At 42.9% G+C, this 20,683-nt stretch overlaps 1 protein-coding gene across 1 annotated transcript in view; it reads right to left on the reverse strand.

Annotated features, from left to right (window-relative positions):
* ITIH5 (inter-alpha-trypsin inhibitor heavy chain 5) overlaps nucleotides 1-20,683 on the reverse strand; it is a 73,344-nt gene that overhangs the window by 15,148 nt on the left and 37,513 nt on the right. Inside the window, exons 6-7 of the mRNA XM_081820557.1 lie at nucleotides 13,984-14,153; nucleotides 13,259-13,375 (exon numbers count right to left, since the gene is read on the reverse strand). Of these exons, the coding sequence (XP_081676683.1) occupies nucleotides 13,259-13,375; nucleotides 13,984-14,153 (287 nt within the window). The remainder of the gene's footprint in view (nucleotides 1-13,258; nucleotides 13,376-13,983; nucleotides 14,154-20,683) is intronic.

Here is a 20,683-nt window from a genome sequence, read left to right on the forward strand (position 1 = left end):
TTTTTTTTAAAGATTTTATTTATTTATTTGAGACAGAGAGAATGAGAGAGAGAGAGCACATGAGAGGGGGGAGGGTCAGAGGGAGAAGCAGACTCCCTGCCGAGCAGGGAGCCCGATGCGGGACTCGATCCCGGGACTCCAGGATCATGACCTGAGCCGAAGGCAGTCGCTTAACCAACTGAGCCACCCAGGCGCCCCATGGATCATCTTTTTTTATCTGTTACTGTATTGAAATTGTATTGAATACTTGTTCTGAATCTGTTGATACAATCATATGAATCATCTTTTTTTTTTTTTTTTAAAGATTTTATTTATTTGACAGAGAGAGAGAGCACAAGCGGGGGAGCAGTAGAGGGAGAGGGAGAAGCAGGCTCCCCACCGAGCAGGGAGCCCGATGCGGGACTCGATCCCGGGACTCCAGGACCATGACCTGAGCCGAAGGCAGTCGCCTAACCGACTGAGCCACCCAGGCGCCCTTTGTACAGAGTTTCTGTGGAGATGAATACAATTGGTGGTTGTGTGTGATTAGTGAGGGCGGCTGGATGTCTGGCACTGACAAGCTACCCTCAGTCTTTGCGATCATCAGAGTACTTCCAGCGTGTCATCACTGTTCATGTTTATTGTCGGGGACGAGGACGGGGCTTTCTTGGGAAGAGAGGTTCGGGGTACCGTATGCAACTACCAGGTGGTCAGCCTGTTGGGGAGGAATCAGTGAGTCTTGGGGAGAGAGGGCGATCGGGAAGAGGCAGGAAGACCATCCCCTGTGCAGAGGGAGAGAAATGTAAGGAGCACAGGGGGACGTGGCTGAGGAGGAGGAGAGAATTCTTAGAGATCGGCCAGCCCCAGAGCCATGCATCTCCTCTGTTGGGGGGAGCAGTTCCTGGAGGCGCCCCTCCACAGACATGGGCTCCCACACGTTCCCTGCTGATCAGACAGGGCAGACACTGGTCCGCGTACAGACCAGAACATTCCAGATGGTGTCTGGCCTGAAGAAAGATGGAAGGTACACAAATACAATTAATAACATAAAAGGACATATTTCTTACTATCCAGGTCATGAGGAAGCACCTTGGCCTGCCAGATCATTAAAGATGCCTTTTAGTCCTAGCTATCAAGGACAGCGAAGAATGGGGACCGTTCTCTGCTTAAAACAATTTCATGTGTACTTTCCTTAGGTGAGAAGGAGGAAGCATTTCCTTTGAAAACAATGCCTTAGAAGTTAATTTCAGCTCTGCCTTGGGGTTATTCTTAAGTTAGTCTTTTCATCTCTGTCCTTAAATTGAAGTACCTTCAGGAACAAGGTAGATATAAATAACTACAAATAAACTCTCTGTTTCAGAATCTCCATTCATTCAGTGTGGTTGGCTACGGTCCCCTGTTGTGGAGCTTCAGGAACGAGACGTGTATGGTGTCTTCTGATGGTGTCCATTGAAAGGGCAGAGCCGAGTCCCTGGGATTAATGCATGCCGCCCCTCAGCAGCGCCACGACCAGGGAGGGGAGTGTCCAGGAGGCAGCTCTGGCCCGTGCACTTGGGGTCCCTGCAGTAAACTAGGGCAAGGGATGGACACTTCCTCTCCCCCTTCCCTACAAAACGGAACCCTCGCAGCTGCAGGCTCTTGGCACAGCCCCGCAAGCGGGTGAGCATTCCACTGGTCGTGAATGACCATTCAACATTTCACAAGCAGGGAGGCACTGTACAATAAGACCCTCCGAGTGAAATGTCAGCGGAGCCCGTGACAAACCCAGCTGCCTGCCCACCCTTGGGACCACTTCCATCAGGGTTCCCAATGACGCAGCTTTTCTCAAATATTTCTGTGTCTGCACCAAATCACACTCGACAGGAAATAACTCTGACACAAAAGGCCTTTTGTGCCACAAAGTCTGGGTTCTTGGGCATCTTACAAGGGGAGCCATGACATCATAGATGAAATCCAAGTTCAAGGGTAGTAGATATTAGCCATTCTATGTTCTCAGCAGAATGGTCGTGCTGTTCTCCTAAGCACTGCTATCACTTGCCTCATTTTAAAATGTTTACCAAGAGTGCACATTTCCCCTTTCATTTTTCCACATGGTCCTTTGAATGAACCCAAGAGAAAAGGCGCCTATGATAAACAGCTTTAAAAAATCCCACAAAGAAACCTAAGTCCTTCTCACGTCTCCTTGGGCCACAAATGAGAATTGTGATCAACAGATACACACCATGAAAACAGCCCTAAATTTCGGAGAGAGAACACCAGGAAATGGACTACGTCTGGCTATGGGTCAGCCTTCTCCCTTCCCTAGGTGGGTACGGGTAATGGGGAGAAGGGGGAAGCATATTTATACAGTCCTCCTGTTAGCCCGCAGGGGGAAGCCCTCACTACCTGGGTGGCAGTATGTCCTTGTAGTCCTTCTATGCAAAGGGACAGACACAATTAAAAAAGTCTGACTCAGGGGCGCCTGTGTGGCTCAGTGGGTTAAGCATCCGACTCTTGGTCAGCTCAGGTCATAATCTCAGGGCCATGGGATCAAGCCCCGAGACAGCCTCCATGATCAGCAGGGATTCTGTTTGGGATTCTATCCCTCTCCTCCTGCCCCCCTCTTAAGAAAAAAAAAAAAGAGTCTGTGACTCCATGAAAGTTGGCAACATCAGATCCTCCCAGCAACCTTAAGGTGCGTAAGCCTGCAGCAGGAGACTCGATGCATCGGCCATCCCAGCATCTGTCTGCACACTCCACAGGCTTCCACTCATGGTGCTGTCCCAAGTCTCCCTGGAGTCAGGATCATGGTCAAGATCACAGTAACCATGAGGTGCCAGCAGAAGTTGCAGTCCACGGTATCAGTTATGCTGCAGGGGGACTATTTTAAGGCCATGGTATTTCAAGATCACCAAAAATCCGTAAGAGGCAAGAAAACATTATATTTATACACTACAAGTCTTTCAATGATTCGAAGGAAAGTTTTCTGAAATCTTACTGTGACTGACCCATGAAATTATCAGATTTTTTTGTTTTGAATCCCAACTTTAGGAGCAAGGCAAATTGAGTAAGAAAGACTGTTTCTCCATAACATATTCAAGTCTATATCATTGTTACACTTAAAACAACAACAACAACCAAAAAAAAACCTAGCCACAGACTGGTTTCAGAGAAGACACCAAAACATTGAAAAATAATGTTACTCCACTGATTACAATATAAGGACCCCTCAGGAGGTTCTGTCAACTCACAAAGGAAATCAGTGATCACACAATGCCTCTTGTCACCTCTCTGCCACAAATATTCCCTAAAACCAACCTCATTATATAATTTACATTAAAAATAAAAATTCCAAACTATAATATAAGAAACAAAGTATCGAAAAAAAGTGTCTCGGTCAGATTTGAGGAATCTTGTTGGAAGAAGCTAAAACTCTTTTTCTAGTGGCCAATATGTTCTTTACAAAAAGAGTAGAAACTAGAAGTTGGCTTTATATAAATGGAAAATTTGGAATAGAAGTCATCACATCTTCTAATGCTTTCAAAGTTTAGTAGATGCTAAATAGTAACTTGAAATTTCACCCAGGAGTAAACGTAGAAAACACTATTTCTTTGGTCTCTACATTTTAATGCTCATACTAGTAAGAAGGGAATATTAAATTAAGCAAAATTGTACGATTCCTGTATTTAAAAGTGTATGATTTTACGCTGTAATTTTCTTTACTGTTTGGATTCTAATTTCAAATGCTCTTTCAGTGCAATAGTGTGCGAGGTTATATACAGCAGCTCTGTTCTGATACCTAATTACTTACGCTTTTGCCTGATCTGTATAAAAATATAAAGTGGCGGTTATTTCATAGAGAAAAACACCTTCTTAGGCTAAATATAGGTATTACTTCAGGACTGGATCTAAAAGAAAATGTTTGTTAAACACTAAATTCTGGCTAAATTCAGCCTTAATCAAAATAAAAAAAAAAAAGGTCTGAATAGGTTTAGATATTAGAATATCCTTTGCAATATAAACATAACCACATTTCACGAGTCTTTGTGTTTGAATAACCTTAATCTAACTTGAGAAGCAAATGATCTCTCATGTTAATGCTCTGGCTAATGTTAAGATTCATTACCTAATGTTTGGACTTTTTTTTGACAAATGTATGAAACATTTGCCTAATAATGTCGTTGTACATTTTTCTAAAAGGCTCTCTGCCAATAACATTAACATCTTTGATTTTTTAGAGATTAAGCACATCCATTTTTCATGCTTTATGTGTAAATAACTCAAGGCTCAAAACAGATTATTTTTTCACTTCTCTTCATAAGTCAGGTTAATACTACTCAGGATTTGCTCTCAGTGTTGATCCCACATTTCTCACCCTGGCCAAGGATGCAGCCCTCCCACCTCTATCTGCAGACTCCCCGTGGCCATCCGCAGGTGTGGCTTCCTGCTCTGACAGGAAGTAAATAAGAGGATGCTGACCAAGAGATTTTCACCTACTTTTACACGTCTCCTTTGTAACTGGTGTCCTTCATCCATGTTCTGACACACCTACTGATCGACATGACTGAATCCTCAGTCCCCCCGTGCCTGGTCTAAATTGTTAAGTTTATATTGCCCAACTGCATGTTTGGATTCTGGAGCCCTGCCTGTTTCATTCTACAGATTTTTTTTTGGCGTCTGACTCTTTGACTGCCCTTTGACTCATTCAACTTTCTCCTGCATGTGAGTTCTCATGATTCCCATTTCCCTGGCATGGGTCCACCTTATGCCCTCGCTATAAATCTCCGGGGATGTGACAAACACCGAGAACATAACAGAAAGATTGGGGAGGCTGAGGAAAAGCCATGCTAGATATCAAACAGTGGAACAGTTAGCAAGTAAACACAGTGTATCAGCACACCTACATGGTATCCACAAGAAATTATTTACAGGAAGGGGAGTCATCCCCCACCAGGCAGGGAGAGCGATGACATCCCTGTGTCTCTTCCATCTTCCCATACTCTTAACACTGTGAGACTGGAAAGTGAGATTCTGGTTGCAGGAGGGAAGAGATTCTAAAACCAGGTGAATTTCATTCTTGGGGCTTGGTTACTTTTTCTTCTGAGTTTGGTAACACTTATCCTTATTTGCAGAAGGGGACTCATTCTGGAGAACTAGAGGAGTTTTCCTCTGCCCACTGTTCCACCAACAGGGCTGTCCTTCAAAGGAACCAGCTTTATGCAAGGGTCTCAGGCTCTAAGCCCCACTTTCCACAATGGCATATTCACTCTTGCTTCATGACTTTTTTCATGTTTTTCCTCAGCCAAGAATTCACTCCCTCCTTTCCTGTCAAGAAAACTGTGCCCTAGGGGCGCCCGGATGGCTCAGTTGGTTAAGCGTCTGCCTTTGGCTCAGGTCATGATCCTGGGGTCCTGGGATCAAGTCCCTGCTCAGCAGGGAGTCTCCTGCTCCCTCTCCCTCTACCCCTCCCCCTCCCCCCCACTCATGCACTCTCTCTCTCTCTCAAATAAATAAATAAAATCTTAAAAAAAAAAAAGAAAACTGTGTTGCATCTTTAAGGACTAGTTTCTATGTCACCTCTGTCATTAATCTTTTGTTGACTACTTCAAACTCTTTATTGTCCCTAAAATTCTTTCCACTGTCTATGTGACATGTTGGTTTGATGAACATGTGATTGTTGCATATTTCTTTTCTCCAGCAAAAGTCTAAGGTCCTTTTAAAATTTTTTTTTAAATTTAAATTCAATTTAATCAACATATAGTATATCATTAGTTTCAGAGTTAGAGGTCAGTGATTCATCAGTTGCATAGAACACCCAGTGCTCATCACATCACGTGCCCTCCTTCATGCCCATCACCCCACCTACAGCAACCCTCAGTTTGTTTCCTACAGCTAGGAGTCTCTTAATGGTTTGCCTCCCCCTCTGTTTTCATTTTCTTTTTTCTGAGGTCCTTAATTAGAGTGACTTAAGTAGGCTTCTCCGGTACACGTTTTCTCTTGCTTCCATGCTTTGCACATGCTATCCATCCCCCTCTGTTTGGCTCCTCTATCCGTTCCCACCCCACCAACTTGACTAACTTCTAAAAGACCTTTAAGGCTCCACTACCCCTGCTCTGAAAAGTCCACAATCCCCTTCTCCACTCCTACAAAGGACTGATGGGCACCCGCTCTGTGCCATGACCAGACCATACACACATCTCTACCACAGGGAGGGCTCTGCATACAACCGTCGCATGACTTCGCTTCTCCCCGGGTGCCTCAAGAGAAAATGTTCTGTCGTATTTATCTTTGTATCCCCTCTGCCAATACCTCTCCCATGGCATATAATCAATATTTGTCTCATTCCTTGAGAATCTGGAGTGTGCAGCCAAAGCCAAGATGGGATCGGGAGGCCGAGTCGGGCGTCCTGCAGGAGGGAAGGGGGCTGCCGCACTATGGGGCAGGGGCAGTGCTGAGGCATTCCACCAGGCGTGGGTGGGCAATCCCTGTTACGACTCCCACATGTGTTATCTTGTGCAATTTGTCTCCTTGTTACTTGTAGCAAGTTTCCTTTTGGGCCCTCCCCAGCCCTTTACAGAGAAAGTCTGCTGATCTGAGAGACTTGAGTACAAAATTAGGACGCCAGAAAGCAGAAGCTAGGCTTTTTGGTGACACCAGGACCATGCCATCAGATGCTGACTAGGAGGACTACCCCCTAAATGGATCGTGGGGGACAACTCAGAGCTCTAGCTTGTTCACTTTTTCTTTGTATGGGAGCCATACAGCGCCTTCATTCAGAGAGCCTCAGAACTTTTTAAACGTGGCCTCATTTGGGTAAATCTTAACTGCCTCAACAAAAAGTTTTTTAAATGGGTACCTCCAACCTATTTAAAATGATATCATCTTTGTGGAGGGGCGAATCTTTCTGAAATAAAAAATCCAAGTTTTCAGTTGTGACCTAGGGGAAAGAATACTGTGCCCTCTGTCCATCAATTATTTCCTCATATTCTGAGTCAGAGTCAAAAACACATTTTCCCCACTGCCTTCTGTCCCCTGCCCGAAGCCCCAGATCTCTGTTTTGCAATGTATTTCTGACCCACGCATCTGCTGGTGGCCATGTTTGGACAAGAGCAGCTCAGTAGACGAGAATAAATAGTACCAACTGGAATTATCTCTAGCCCTGCCCATTAGTCATCCCTGCGGACCAGGGGTCAGCAAACGATGGCCTGCGGGCCAAATCCAGCCTGCTGCCCATTGTTTCTTCTGTGCAGATGGCCTGTGGCTGGCCTGTGTCTGTCTCTGTGCTAGGCAGCGCACCTGAGCAGGACAGAGACCATGTAGTCTGCAAAGCTGAAGATATTCACTATCTGTCGCCACTGAAAAAGTTTGATGACCCTTGTTCTAGAAAACCGGACGGGGGAAGCTAGACATTCTTATTATTAGCTGAAGCCATGCTTTCAGATGTTTACAACAAGGCCTATAGCCTGAAAGGGTAAGCAGGAGAACCCAAACCTTCCACCATCCATTTTTATTCGTTCGAGAGCCATATAGTGCCTATCTCTGAGACCCTCCAAATTTCCGAGACACGATCTCATTTGGCCTTCCTGTATCCTCCTTTCCTGAGCTCCTTCACTTGTTCAGGTAGCTGTCTCCTCTAACCAGGTCACTACTCGCCTGATGCCCTCTGGGCTCGCTGGCCTTGTCTGGCAGTCTTCCTGGCCGCTCACTGACACTCAGGCTGCCCTTCCTTTGATCCCCATCACATGAAAGTTACTTTCTTGACAACCTAATGTTTTTCCAACATCTTCCCTTTCAAACTGTGGCAGATCCACACGTTCTTGAAGAAGACAGCTGGAATGAAGGTCATGACCACACGGGCCTCATAGTCACCAATGTCGTCCTTCTCTCCCCACCCCTGCTGTCTCCAGGCTGGCACTCAGCCTGTCCAACCCAAATCGTGAAAGGAAAGATGTCTGCATCCCTGTCCATGGCCACAGTGTGCTTAAAGTTAAATAATAAATCTCTAATAGTTAATTCTATGCATCAGAGCAGAACAGCTCCATTCATGACACCAGCTGCTGGTTGAAGCCTCTTAGCCTCTCAGGGCAACTGACATCTGTGTGCACTCACCCCCATCACATCACTTGGCCCTGAGGACAGGTAGAGCCTGTCCTCTTGAGAGGTGGTCTGATGTTAGGGTCTATGTCTAATGGTACAGTGAAGAATGGTATAGGGAAGAGCTGGGGGAGACTGCGCTTGATGCTGAACTTCCCTACTTACAGCGTTCTGTATTTAGCATAGCGATGTCACCTCCCTGCCCCTCACCTTCTCGTTTATAAGAAGGGGATAACAATGTCTATTTCACTGGATTACTGAAAGATTCAATGAAAAAATGTATGTAAAATGTTTCAAGTGCTTGGTACATACTGGCCACTCCATGGTACGTACTCTGACTCAAAAGCGTGCTCCGCATTTAATGTTTATGTGCTGGTATGTATTTCAGCAAAAATCATTACCTGCTAAGTGTCAGGCCCAGTGCTGGGCACTGGGAATATGTACGCTAATGACCAAAAACAAGATGCTTCCCAAATCTATGGAGCTTACAGACAGGCTATTTGCCTATAGGGTTGCGCATAAAATGCCCAAATGCCTCTTGGAAGCTGAATTTTGGACATGAAGATGAAACTGATGACCTAGAGCATGAAGTAAGCCAATGAATGAGCACAAGCAACGTTCACGTTTCCCCTCACTTTAATCTGGCAATTACAGATAAGAAACATCATGCTTGTTCTCTACCCTCCAAAACTGATGACTAAATTCAATGGAAAAAGGAAGACAAACTTCCAAAAGCTCCAGGGGAATCTAGGATTAGCCCAGAATGGCACAGATGATGGGAACGAGTCTGTAGAAAGTTGTAGCACGAAAGCATCTGGTAAACGATCCATTAGCCTCTGCTTGGTTGCCAGAGAGAGTCCCTCAACCAAGTTCCTTAATATGAAAGCGAAAGTAGATCTAGTTACATAGATTAGGGAAAGGGAAGAGAAGAACATGTAAACCTTGGTCGAGGAATAACGTATTTCACACACGTATTCTCCTTCTGTTCCCAAGGACGTGTATTTGCTAGTGCCAGGGCTTTACACCTGAAAGGAATCAGGAAAGAAAGGGCTACGCTGATCACATTTTCTGTGGCTCTTCTCAGCCCCTCCTCTCACTGAGAGGTTTTATAAGCTGAAATCGGGAGGCAGAAATCTTGCCTGACCTAGCGTGAAGCCTCTCTCGCAGCAGATTCGCCGACAGAGGCTCGCGGGATAGAAAGCAAAGCGAAGTCATGCACCAGCAACCTGCAGGAGGCTCTGTCGCTGTTCCTAAGCCAGTCAAGTCCTGGCTTCCAGGCTCTCATTCCCACTGGGATTAGGACCAGAACCAGAAAGTGCCCAGGTGCTGACATACCCTTTAGGGAGAATACATTTTAAGGTTAAAAAAATCTTACAATTCTTTATAAGTCAGTTGTTCGAATTATTCAATACCAACCCTGTGCCCTTCACTGGGATGAGCAAAGTGAAGTACTTCGGACCCGTCAACGATGAGGGGAGCCAAGAATCAGCCCCCACCACCCCGTGTGACAGGGAATGATAGGAGCCGAGGGGACTTGTGACAAATGTCCGATGTTGCCAAGCCTGTTGACACACCGTGAAAGCCCTGTGCTTGGAGCCATCTTCCTCTTCACCAGTGGCCATGACATTGTGTATAAGGTTCCACCATCAACCAAGCTTTTCACTCAGCACTGTGGCCTTGGAGGAGCTGAGCGCTGCTACAACAATCAGCAGTTTTCCAAACACTCCAAGGCAGCAACAGGCTTTAGAAACTTCCTCGAGGCTTCTGACATGTGTTTGGCTGGTCCAGGGTGGTTCTCCTGGAAGGAGGCCATGCTGTCGCTTAGAAGCCAGCAGACTGCATGACAGACTTTCAGTGCCCAGCAAGTAATGGAATTTTAATATCCAGGAATGAGGGAGGAGGGGAGGATAGCAACTGGAGTGACGTCTACCGTTACACTGCTCTTGCACAGTGCATGGAAATCCCTCCCGAAATGCATCTGTCTTCACTGGCTCTTGAGATGTCAAACTGCACTCACCTTGGATCCGCAGGCACCTTCTACCCTTGTACACGAGAGCACTGTCCCATCACACCACTAACCTGCACCAATGCCACGCCATTGTGGTTTGATGCATGGGCCTCAGAGTCAGACCGGGCTTTGGAGCCAGCCCTGCCACTGACTAACTGAGTTATCCACCAGTGTAAAGCCTCAGTTTCCCCATCATTAAAATGGGGATGACGGCCAAATTGTTACAAAGATTAAATATTCTTTTATCCAATAATTCATGTAATACCTTTAGCATGATGCCTCCCGTGGTGAAAATGTTCCATGCTATATTTTTAAGAAGTGCCTGATTTTATTTTATCATTAATGGTGAGTCTAAGAGATCCTGATTTAGTTCACTGGTTTTCTCTGAACAATTTGGGGCAGGATTTACCTTTCTGGGAGTTTAGTAAGAAGGTTCTTGATTGTTCTCCCACTGGAAGTGGAAGATCCTGGGCACTAGAACGGATTGGGTTTGAGGTTAAAGCCTGATGTGACTCAGATGGCTAAAGATATGAGTCACTCAAGCTGCTGGGAAAGATGAAAATTTAAAGAGGCAGTCTCAGCATTTGGGATCACTTTTATCTAAAGGATGTTTGTCAAGGCCAAAGAAGTATCTGAGAAGCTGAGCATCACTTTAGTAGCTTAGGGGGTCAAAAGTTGAAGTCCAGAGCCCACCAGGGATGGGTGCTCTGGTAAACCTCTACATTTTGTGCTATACAGAAATAAACCAGTCTTGAAAGGACTGCAATCCAGCTTTGAGCCATCTGGGCTGCCCAGAAAAATCCCAAGCCCTGAAAATGGACTAAAATGATCCCAGATTGAGGTGCCTGGGTGGCTCAGTTGGTTAAGTGGCCAATTCTTGATTTCAGCTCAGGTCATAATCTCAGGGTTGCTGGATCAAGCCCTGCATTGGGCTCTGCACTCATGCGGGCTCCGCTCCTCTCCCCACTTGCACGCGCTCTCTAAAATAAGTAAAGAAATCTTTAAAAAAAATGATCCCAAATTATAATCCTCCAGGTACCTGACAAAAACATCCCTAACTTTCTCTAGCAGAAAAGATCATCATCCTAAGCCTTCAACTATTTCTAAAAACAAATGTTTGAATATAATGTTCATCATGCAATCATAAATGACCAGTCACACAAGGAGAGAAGAAAAATAATAAAAGCAGCTCCCAAGGGGCTCAAGTTTGGAATGATCAGATATGGACTTTAAAATAACTATGTTTATGATGCTCGAGAAAATAAAAAATGTTATTAAAAACTTTGTGAAATAACTAAACATTCTAAAAAGTGACAGAACAAATTTGAAAAGAACCAAATGGAAATTCTAGAATTAAAAAATGCAATAACTGATATAACCCAATGGATGAGTTTGAGAGCAGACTGGACATACCTGAAAAGAGAATCTGTGAACTGTAAGATAGGTTTGGAATGAAGTTTGGAAAGGCAAAAGTAGGAATAAATAGAAGAGAGCAAGGGAAACAGGATACGTTTCTAACACTGGAATCCCAGAAGAAGTGAGCCAATGGGATTTCAAAAATAATGGCTGAGGATTTTCCCATGAATCCACAAATTCATGAAGTCCTAGCAACCTCAGGCAGAAAAAAAAAAAAAGGAAAGAAATCCATCTCTGAAATCATCATATTATAAGTACAGAAAATTTAAGATAAAGAGGAAAATCTTAAAAACAGTCAACAATAAAAGATTACGTTTAGAGGAACAACAGTTAATATGATTACTGACTTATCAACAGTAACAATGGAAGCCCAGAGACATTGGGATCTATCTTCAATGGAAAGAAAATCACTGTCAACGCAGAATTCCATTCCCAATAAAAATATCCGTCAAGAATGAGAATGAAATACATGATTTTCAGACAAGCAAAAACCAAGAGAATTCTTTACTGGCAGACCCACATTTAAGAAGACTCCGATGAGTATTCTTTAGGCAAAAGAAAAGTAATCCCAGATGGAAGGTCAGAGACGCAAAAGGAAGGAAAAGCAATCAAAGTGGAGAAGTTAGCAGGTTGAATTCTGTACAAGGATGTGATGTGGAAGAACTACATGGAACTGACTGACAGGGCGAAGTTATCTTGCTCCTATACAAGTTAGAAATTATATCTGGCAATCTTCTGAAAGAAAAGAGTTAAACCCTATTTTGCATAGAATGTATTTTTTACTATTTTGGGGTGGAGAAAAATAAGATGCCATGAAGAAAAAAAATCAACAGATTCTACATGATTTTTTAAATATAAACAGCCAAGGAAAGAACTTACAAAGTAGTAACTGAGAGAAAATATTTACAAGAGTTTATCAGCTAAGATCAGGTTCAACTACATGTGGAATAGGATGTAGGGGTGGAAGGAGGTAGGGTAGAGGGTTCTTTTGAGGTATGAGGGACTATTAAACCACATATTTATTATTAATTGATAAAAATAGATAATGAGTTAAGATAGAAAAACTAAGAGAACTAAGTGTTTGATGAATGTAGAATTATAATTTGGTCTGGCAGCCAGTAGCTTTTTTTGTTTTCTGTTATGTGAGTTGAAACTATATTATAAAAGCAAATTTGTGATATTTTATGATACCAGAGCAAGATAAGGAATAGCCCTTTCCAGTGGCTTTTTAAAAAAATTTTAATACTTATATTTTCAATATAGTTTAATATTTCGGCATAGACTACATGTCCCTTAATGTCCCTCCTATCCCTAGAATTTTAACATTTATCCTAAATGCTATAAGAATTTCACTCCTGAATTATTGAGATGGAAGTTCTTTGTTCTAAGGGTAGGCCAACAGGGCTGCCAATGACTCTCTTCCATTGCTCTGAAAGGACATGATTACCACACAGAATTATTCCATCAACAATAGTGCTGGTGAGTGTCCCTCTCAGCGTATTCCTGTCTCACATTATCTAGTTTTCCAGTCCCCTTTTTTTCAAAGTGTCTCTATACATGCCCCTCTGCTCTCTCTCTCTCTCTCTTTTTTTTAAACACCATCCTAAATGATAGTTTATGTCAATGGCTGAATTGGATCATCAGTTCAGAAAGGTTCTGTGTAGGCAGGAATAGCTGGCTGGTAAAGCAGACATTTGGCATCAACTGAATTTTATTCACAGAGTGCATCAAGGTTCCAGGCAAAAGTGAGAAAGAATAAAATTGGCAGTTGGCCTCACTCACCTGCCGGAGCTTGGTTCCTACCATGGAGGCACTGCTGTCAAGCACAAATACCACGTTCTTGGGCAAAGGAGGTAGGTCTTTGGGGGCAAAGTAGTGCACAAAATAGCCATTTAGAACCTGGTGGAGGAAGAGAAAGTAAAAATGTGCCTGGAATAGGCAGGAAAACTACCTAAAATGGAGAGTCTATATAACTTCTACAATGAATGAAACACATGAAACAGATTTTATAAAGATAAAATCATCCCTTTAAAACTTACCGCCTATGTTGACTAATTCAATTTTAATTATCCACCCCCTATGGCCCTTGCCACTTGGAATTCCTGCTTCCTAATATGTGGTTTTTACAAGTTGAGATGTCAAAGTTGTCTACATTCTGGATGCGTGCTAATGCATCTTAATATTCCCACCCTGTCTCTGGAGCCATAAAACCTAAAGGGAAATGAGCCATGGACCAGGCTCTCTTAATTAAAATTGAAGATGAACTAAAATTCTAACTTCATCTAAAACACCGCAGGGAAAATTACATTACAGATCTCATTTGCTCTCCAGATTACTGAAGCAGGTAATAGGAAGGGAACACGCTAGTCCCCTTGGAGACATATTTTAGGTTAAAACAAATTTCTAAGAACCAGAAAGTTCTCCCTCCCTTAGATAAGAACTGGAATCCTCGTTCTAACTAAAAGTATCAAGCAACTAACACAAAATGGCAACAATGAGCCCATTACCTGGATGTCCCCAATGCTCTGTTCCCTGTTGACATCATATCTAATGATGAAATCTCCCAAAATGCCATTCTGAGCAATCCTGGCTTGTTGGACCACACTTGGCTTAAAAGTGACTTTGGCGAAAGTGTCATTTTGGTTGATAACAGTAGAAGGAGGCAGCCCAGAATCATCTGCAAACAAGATACAAACATAATTCATAACTGCATGTATCAATATTTTTTTTGGAAAAGAAGCAGGGCTGTTTTGCATGGACACAGAGGGCTAGACTTTATTTTATTGCAGGTTTATATTCCATATGAATTTCACAGACTTCGTACCGATAATCCATCACAGTGCAAGAGATGTTAGAGATTTCACCTTTATGCCTTCTTTTTCATCTTTTATGTGAATTTTTTAAACACACAAAAGTAGAAAGAATAGTAAAATGAACCCCCATGTACGTTTCACCCAACTTTTAACCATTATCAACCTCTTATCAATCTTTCGTATCTGTTTTTATGAATCCCCTCACCATCTCTTGCTAGAGTATTTTAAAACAAATCCCAGACATCATATTTCATCTGTAGATACTTCAGTATATATCTCTAACTATAAGGACTTTTTTCCACATAACCACAAAACCATCATCACAAATTACAAAACCAATGCTCAATGTCATATTATCCCGAATATACTCAGTCTGTATTGAAGTTCTCCTGATTCTTAGAATGTGTCTTGATATGGCTGATTCCTTCGAATCTGGATCAAAAAAAAGACCATACACCACATCGGGTTTATGTTTCTTAAATCTCTTTTAATTTACAAGTGTTTCTTCTCATGCTACGTAAATGTGTTGTAAAACCCTGGTTATTTGTCCTGTGGAATTTCTCACATTCTCACATTTTCATGATTGTTTTGTCTTATCTTTTAACTTGCGCTTCGATTCCCCTGGTTTCCAGCCTTGGTTTGCACTGTAACATCTGGGGGAACTAGAAAAAAATACCGATATCCAGGCCAAGAGCTCATTTAATTGGTTTGGGGCATAACCTGGGTATCAGATATTTAAAAATCCCCCATGTGAGTCTACTGTGCAGTCGATGTTGACAACCCCAGATCCATCTTCTCTGCTTCCCTGTGTTCTGGTAGGAAAGTTAGAGGCTTGCTTAGACGCAGGTCAGTACCACTGACAAGAACACTTCACAGGTGATGAGGTGAGGCTGAGTGCTTACCATTTTTTCACATCAGAAGCACACAGTATCTACCTGTCTGCTCTCAGCTGTAGTAAGAAAGATGGTGGGCTCCCATATTGTCAATCTGATCACCCATTATAAAGCTCCTCATCGATCTTTCACTACATAGTTTTACCAGACACTGTCAATGTCTGTCTGGATCCCCTATTCCATTAGAGTTATAAAAGGGTGGGGTCTAATTCTATCACTCCTTCTATATGGAAGTCTTCCAGAAGAAACACCTTCCCCCACCAATCATTTGGTTGCCCTAACATACTGTTTGTCCAGAAAGTTTATGGCTCTTTAAAAACAAAAAACAAAAACAAAAAAAACTCCCGAAGTTTCCCCTAGCATAAATCTTCAAATATAAATTAGACTTACAGGAAAAAAAACCCATAAATGGATTTTATATGATTTAAGAAAAATTAGTGGGATGAAAGATTAAGTACAGCACAGCCGTTTTTTACTCCTGAACTTCCCGACCAACAGGGAATTACTTTGCAGACTACCCACCTTTATAAATCCAAACATCACCAAGTCTATATACTTAACAACAGAAATTCAAATTTTTTAGCTCTGCATGTGCCAAGAGGAATATAAAAATAAAATGGAGGATACATAAATGTCAGTATATGTGGAGACTTTATCCAGATACTGAATCAAAGCCAGGCTTAAAACTGCTGCAAAGCATCTGATCATTTTTTTTAAATCTATTCAAGTCGATGCCATGCATAGAGTGAGCTGATCAGCAATCTTCCATCCCTAATTAGCAAAATAAAATAGGAAACAAGGCATAATTTGCCCATGGTAATTTGTACATAAGAATAAACTTCCTCTTGCTAAGGGTTTATTAGACATTAAAATCAGAGGAAGTTTAAACATTTCCTTCAACAGAACAGACAATTATTTTTCAGAGACAATTTAGGTGTAACCTTAACAGGAACCACAGGGCAGAACTGATTCTTCTATTATTTGCACCCATTGAGGGCAGAGGTTTCAGGAGCGACCAGAAAGCCAGCAATTAGGAGATTTTCTTCTTATTGAAGACAGTTGTATGAAAGATAACATGCTTCCAACAGATCTGCCCATCTGAAGAAGGAGCTGGGAAAATCTCAATGGCACGTTGACAAGTGCCGGCCTCCAGCTCACCAGCATGGGCATCGACACCTGAGAACCACTACAGAGACGAAAGGAAGAAAGGCTGAAAATGGAAACGTTTTTGAAAGAGAAGGAACCTGCATGCCCTTCTGAGTCAGTCTCTCATGCAGTGATTACTGGTAAAGCACCAAGAGTGAGAGGCATGATAACACAGCTGAGAACTCGGAATCATGAATGAGTCAGAAGGACCTGCATTCGATACTGGCTCAACCTCTCTTTACCAGTGAGACTTTGGGCAAGTTACCGAGCTTTGGTTATCTCATCTGCAAAATGGGTTAATGGTCTACCAAACTCACACTATTGAAAAGATCAAGTGATGTCATGGACCGTAGTCCCTCCTTATCCCCACCCTTATCCCTGTATATACTATGCTTTTTTGAATACATACATATGTATTCAAAGTTTAATTTATAAGTTAGGCATAGTAAGTGATTAACAACAACAGCTAATAATAAAATACAATTATTAGAACATACTGCAACAGGACTTATGTGTATGTGGTCTCTCTCTCAAAGTATCATCCTTCTTAGGATGACGGGAGAGGATAAAGTGCCTACATGCTGGATGAAGTGAGGTGAGGAACGTAGGCGCTGTGACACAGCATGAAGCTCCTACTGCCTTCCGACCACATGTCAGAACGAGGACCATCTGCTTCCAGGACCGTGGGTGACCGGGGATAACGGTGACTGAGGGACACGAAACCATGGGTAAGGGGGAACGACTGTACTTGGGCCATTCTGATTCATGCCAGCCAACGTTATTATAAACCTTAACAATATACAAAGTAGGAAAAGGGCCAGGGAATTAAATGTAAGACAATTCAACAGATGAAACTTGGGATAGTACATGCAGCAAAAAGGAAAGAACTACTGCTGTCTATGCAGCATCTTGTAGTCATTTTGAACATAGATACAGAAAAGAATACTCTCTAGACTTCCATTTACATACAGCTCAAGAGCAAGCACGACTTGGGGTGCCTGGGTGGCTCAGTCATTAAGCGTCTGCCTTTGGCTCAGGTCATGATCCCAGGGTCCTGGGATCGAGTCCCGCATCAGGCTCCCTGCTCGGTGGGAAGCCTGCTTCTCCCTCTGCCCCTACCCCTGCTTGTGTCCCTTTCTCGCTGTATCTCTCTGTCAAATAAATAAATAAAATCTTTAAAAAAAAAAAGAGCAAGCATGACTTTGTCCACAGGACGCAGAATGATGGTAAAGAATGGTAGCCACCTTTGGGGGGTGAGTACCTACTGGGAAAGGGTGCGGGAGTCCTTTGGGGTGGTGAAAATACTCTAAGTCTTGGCCTGGAAGTAGCCGTCTGGGTGTATACACATGTGAAAATTCATCAAGCTGTACACATGAGATTTATACACTTTATTCTACGTGTACCCCAATTTTTTAAAAATCGGAACTCGTTGGGAGTTGGATGGCAGAACAGAATGAACAGGCATTCCCTAGAATGGAATGGATCAACGTTATTTGCCAAACAGAGCCTATCTGCTCTTTTCCTTAGGATAAGTCTGTTGTGTAGGCATTTATATGGGGATTAGGTGTATTCAGAGTAATTCCAGCTGGCAGAATTAGGACCGGGGGTAGGGTTACTGGGAAGCACTCTTCGTGCAGCCTCAAAAAGCTCTAGGAAAGATGTCCCCTGTGGGCAGAGGCAGCAGTCACAGCCCATCTCGCTGGAAGTGTTCAAACAAACCCACCGGCGGGGATGGTGCCGAGCGCCTCTCGTGACGTGGTCTGGGACCAGCAGCAGCGGCATCACCTGCGCACTTGCTAGAAACACAAATTCTTGGACCCACCCAGAAACTCTGAATCCGAAACTCTGGAGGGGGACCCAGAAAGCCGTATTTGATTAAGGCTTGTGGGTGAGTCTGGTTCTTGCAGAGACAATGGTCACGTGCCCTTGGTGTATGTAATTAGGCGGCACTAGATTATCTCCAACTTTAAAATTCTACGTTAGATTCGACCCTCTTTATACTATCAGCATGTACCTACTCTTCCTTGTTTCAAATCTCTCTCATTGAAATGCTCTTTACAACTCCCCTGAATTAATACCATTCATGGTTGAGTGAAAGCACTGAGGATTAAAGAGTATAATTTCTCTCTTCATAATTCATTTGACTGGGGTCTTTGATATAAGCCATGAGAAAGATAGCGTATTATTATTTTGGTTTCCTATTGACCTCTGATGTTTGCTAGTTCATGATGAAAATTCATGAGATTCCTCTAAATGGGCTTATTTTCTATGCCCAAAGAGTGGGTTGATTCCCACTTTGGTTAAATACCAAGAAGCCTAACTCCTGGGGCTGACTTCCACCCATTAAGTATCAGACAGTCAATGTGACCCAGTGAATTTTCCATTAACTACCAAAAAAAAAAAAAAATTTGCTGGGAAAAATTCCAGAGCAATAACTCTAGAAAATAAAATCATCTTTTTACCAGAGAAGGAAAAAACCTTTTCATCAATGAGGTTAATCTAGGCTGCCCCAGAGTTACTGACCAACATCTCAAACCAGAATAATACTGTTTAGCTTTTCCTTGTGTGAATCGTGGCTCGTCTTGCTGATGGCCACAAAACAGCTCATGAGCACAATGAACTTGATTTGCAGGCCCTCCACAGTCACGTGTGCTCGTAACATAATGAAGAGTGCAAGGGAAGAGGCCTGGAGCAGACCAAAAGAGTGAGACTTTGACCTACTTTTCTAATGAGAGCCCACACGTCTCTTCCTGCTCTTGGCTTTCTCCCCTCAGTGCCCACTTTGTTAGGGGAAGGAGAGCAGTGCCGTGATTGCTCTGGATTGGAGAAAGCCAAGTCTCCTCATGTCATCTTCCCGTTTTGATGCAAGCATCTGTGCTCTTGTGCAAGATGACCTTCTGTGGGCCACCACGGAATCAAGCGCGTCCTCGGGAAGGTTCGCTAACCGCTCCTTCTCCACCCACTCTTCCCCGCTCCTCAGGTCGCCAGCATCCCCAGGATGCGCTCTTCCTGTCTAGAGCCCGGTCTTTTTGAACAAGAAGATACATGTTATTTTAGAAGCTGCATAATACCGAAGAAAGTGGGGTCTAAGTTTTGACAGACTCAAAATGACTGACTTAATATCTCTGAGCCTCAGTTCCACATCCATTCAACTGGAGTAAATCCACATCATAGAATCGCCGTCAGAGTTAAGTGAGATCACATATATAAGGCACCAAGCATGGTGCCTGGCACATAGTAGATACTCAATACATATTAGCCCCCAGCCTCTGCCCCTTCTGAAGTAGCTTCTTATACTCTTTGTATAGGATGAAAGGCAACTCATGAGGAAAAAAAAATACTCTTTGATAACATATAGTTCACATTTTTGCCATAATAGGTGTCTCCATACAACTGAGAGCTTAGTAAAAACAAAATAATCATTATTTGGAGGAAAAAAGATAAATCATAATAAACATTCATAACAGGGAGTTCAAGAATATTTATAGAGATAACAATCTTTATAAAGTATAATGGAGTGGGTAGCTTCCCAAGAGGCCCCTGAAATTATATACAGAATTTTGCATAAAAGTATACATGTGTGTATTTTTTCTGGACAGAGGGCCCGTAGCTTTCCCTAGACTCTCCAAGGAGTCTACATAAGGCTAAGAAGCAAGTACACAAATTCTATTAAATATTCTTCCCACGGATTCTGTCTTGTAATGACAAAGCACTTCATATATTTTAGAGAACACGTATGTCTTTAGTTTTGTCCTGGAACATGGATGTTATTCACAAATAAACATTCTCCTCCTAGACAACCACACGGGGACAAAAGGAAGTCAATTGCTATGTAACGTGTCTAAAGGTGAAAAGATTTAGGAGCAAAGAACCACAGTCAAGGATATCAGCTGGAATCTGTGCCCTTTGGGGTCAACTGACAGAGGGGTTTCCTGCTTCCTTCCTGTGGACCCTGGGTTTGCTGACTGTCAGAGGAAAGCGGCCAACACCTGGTGCTTTTACAAAAAGGATTTCCAAACAAACACTGCCTGCTCATTTCCCTTGGAAAAGGGGCTAAATTGTCTATGTTTGTTTATGTAACCTGCTCACCTGGACCCCAGTGGAGAGATTACTTCAATATAGAGCAGTCAAAAGTATTGCAAATAACTGGGCAACTACCCTTTGATGGTAGCAATACAGAAAAAATTCAAGCAAATTGGCAGAGTATTAAAAGAAAAAGTGATGAGGAAGCAATGTACAGCATGGTGACTACAGTTAATAATGCTGAATTGTACATGTGACAGATGCTAAGAAAGTAAATATTAGGGCTCCTGGGTGGCTCAGTCAGTTAAGCATCTGCCTTCGGCTCAGGTCAT

This window comes from Leptonychotes weddellii, chromosome 5, assembly GCF_054177405.1.
Source record: "Leptonychotes weddellii isolate Sample4059 chromosome 5, ASM5417740v2, whole genome shotgun sequence".
NCBI classification, from domain to species: domain Eukaryota; kingdom Metazoa; phylum Chordata; class Mammalia; order Carnivora; family Phocidae; genus Leptonychotes; species Leptonychotes weddellii.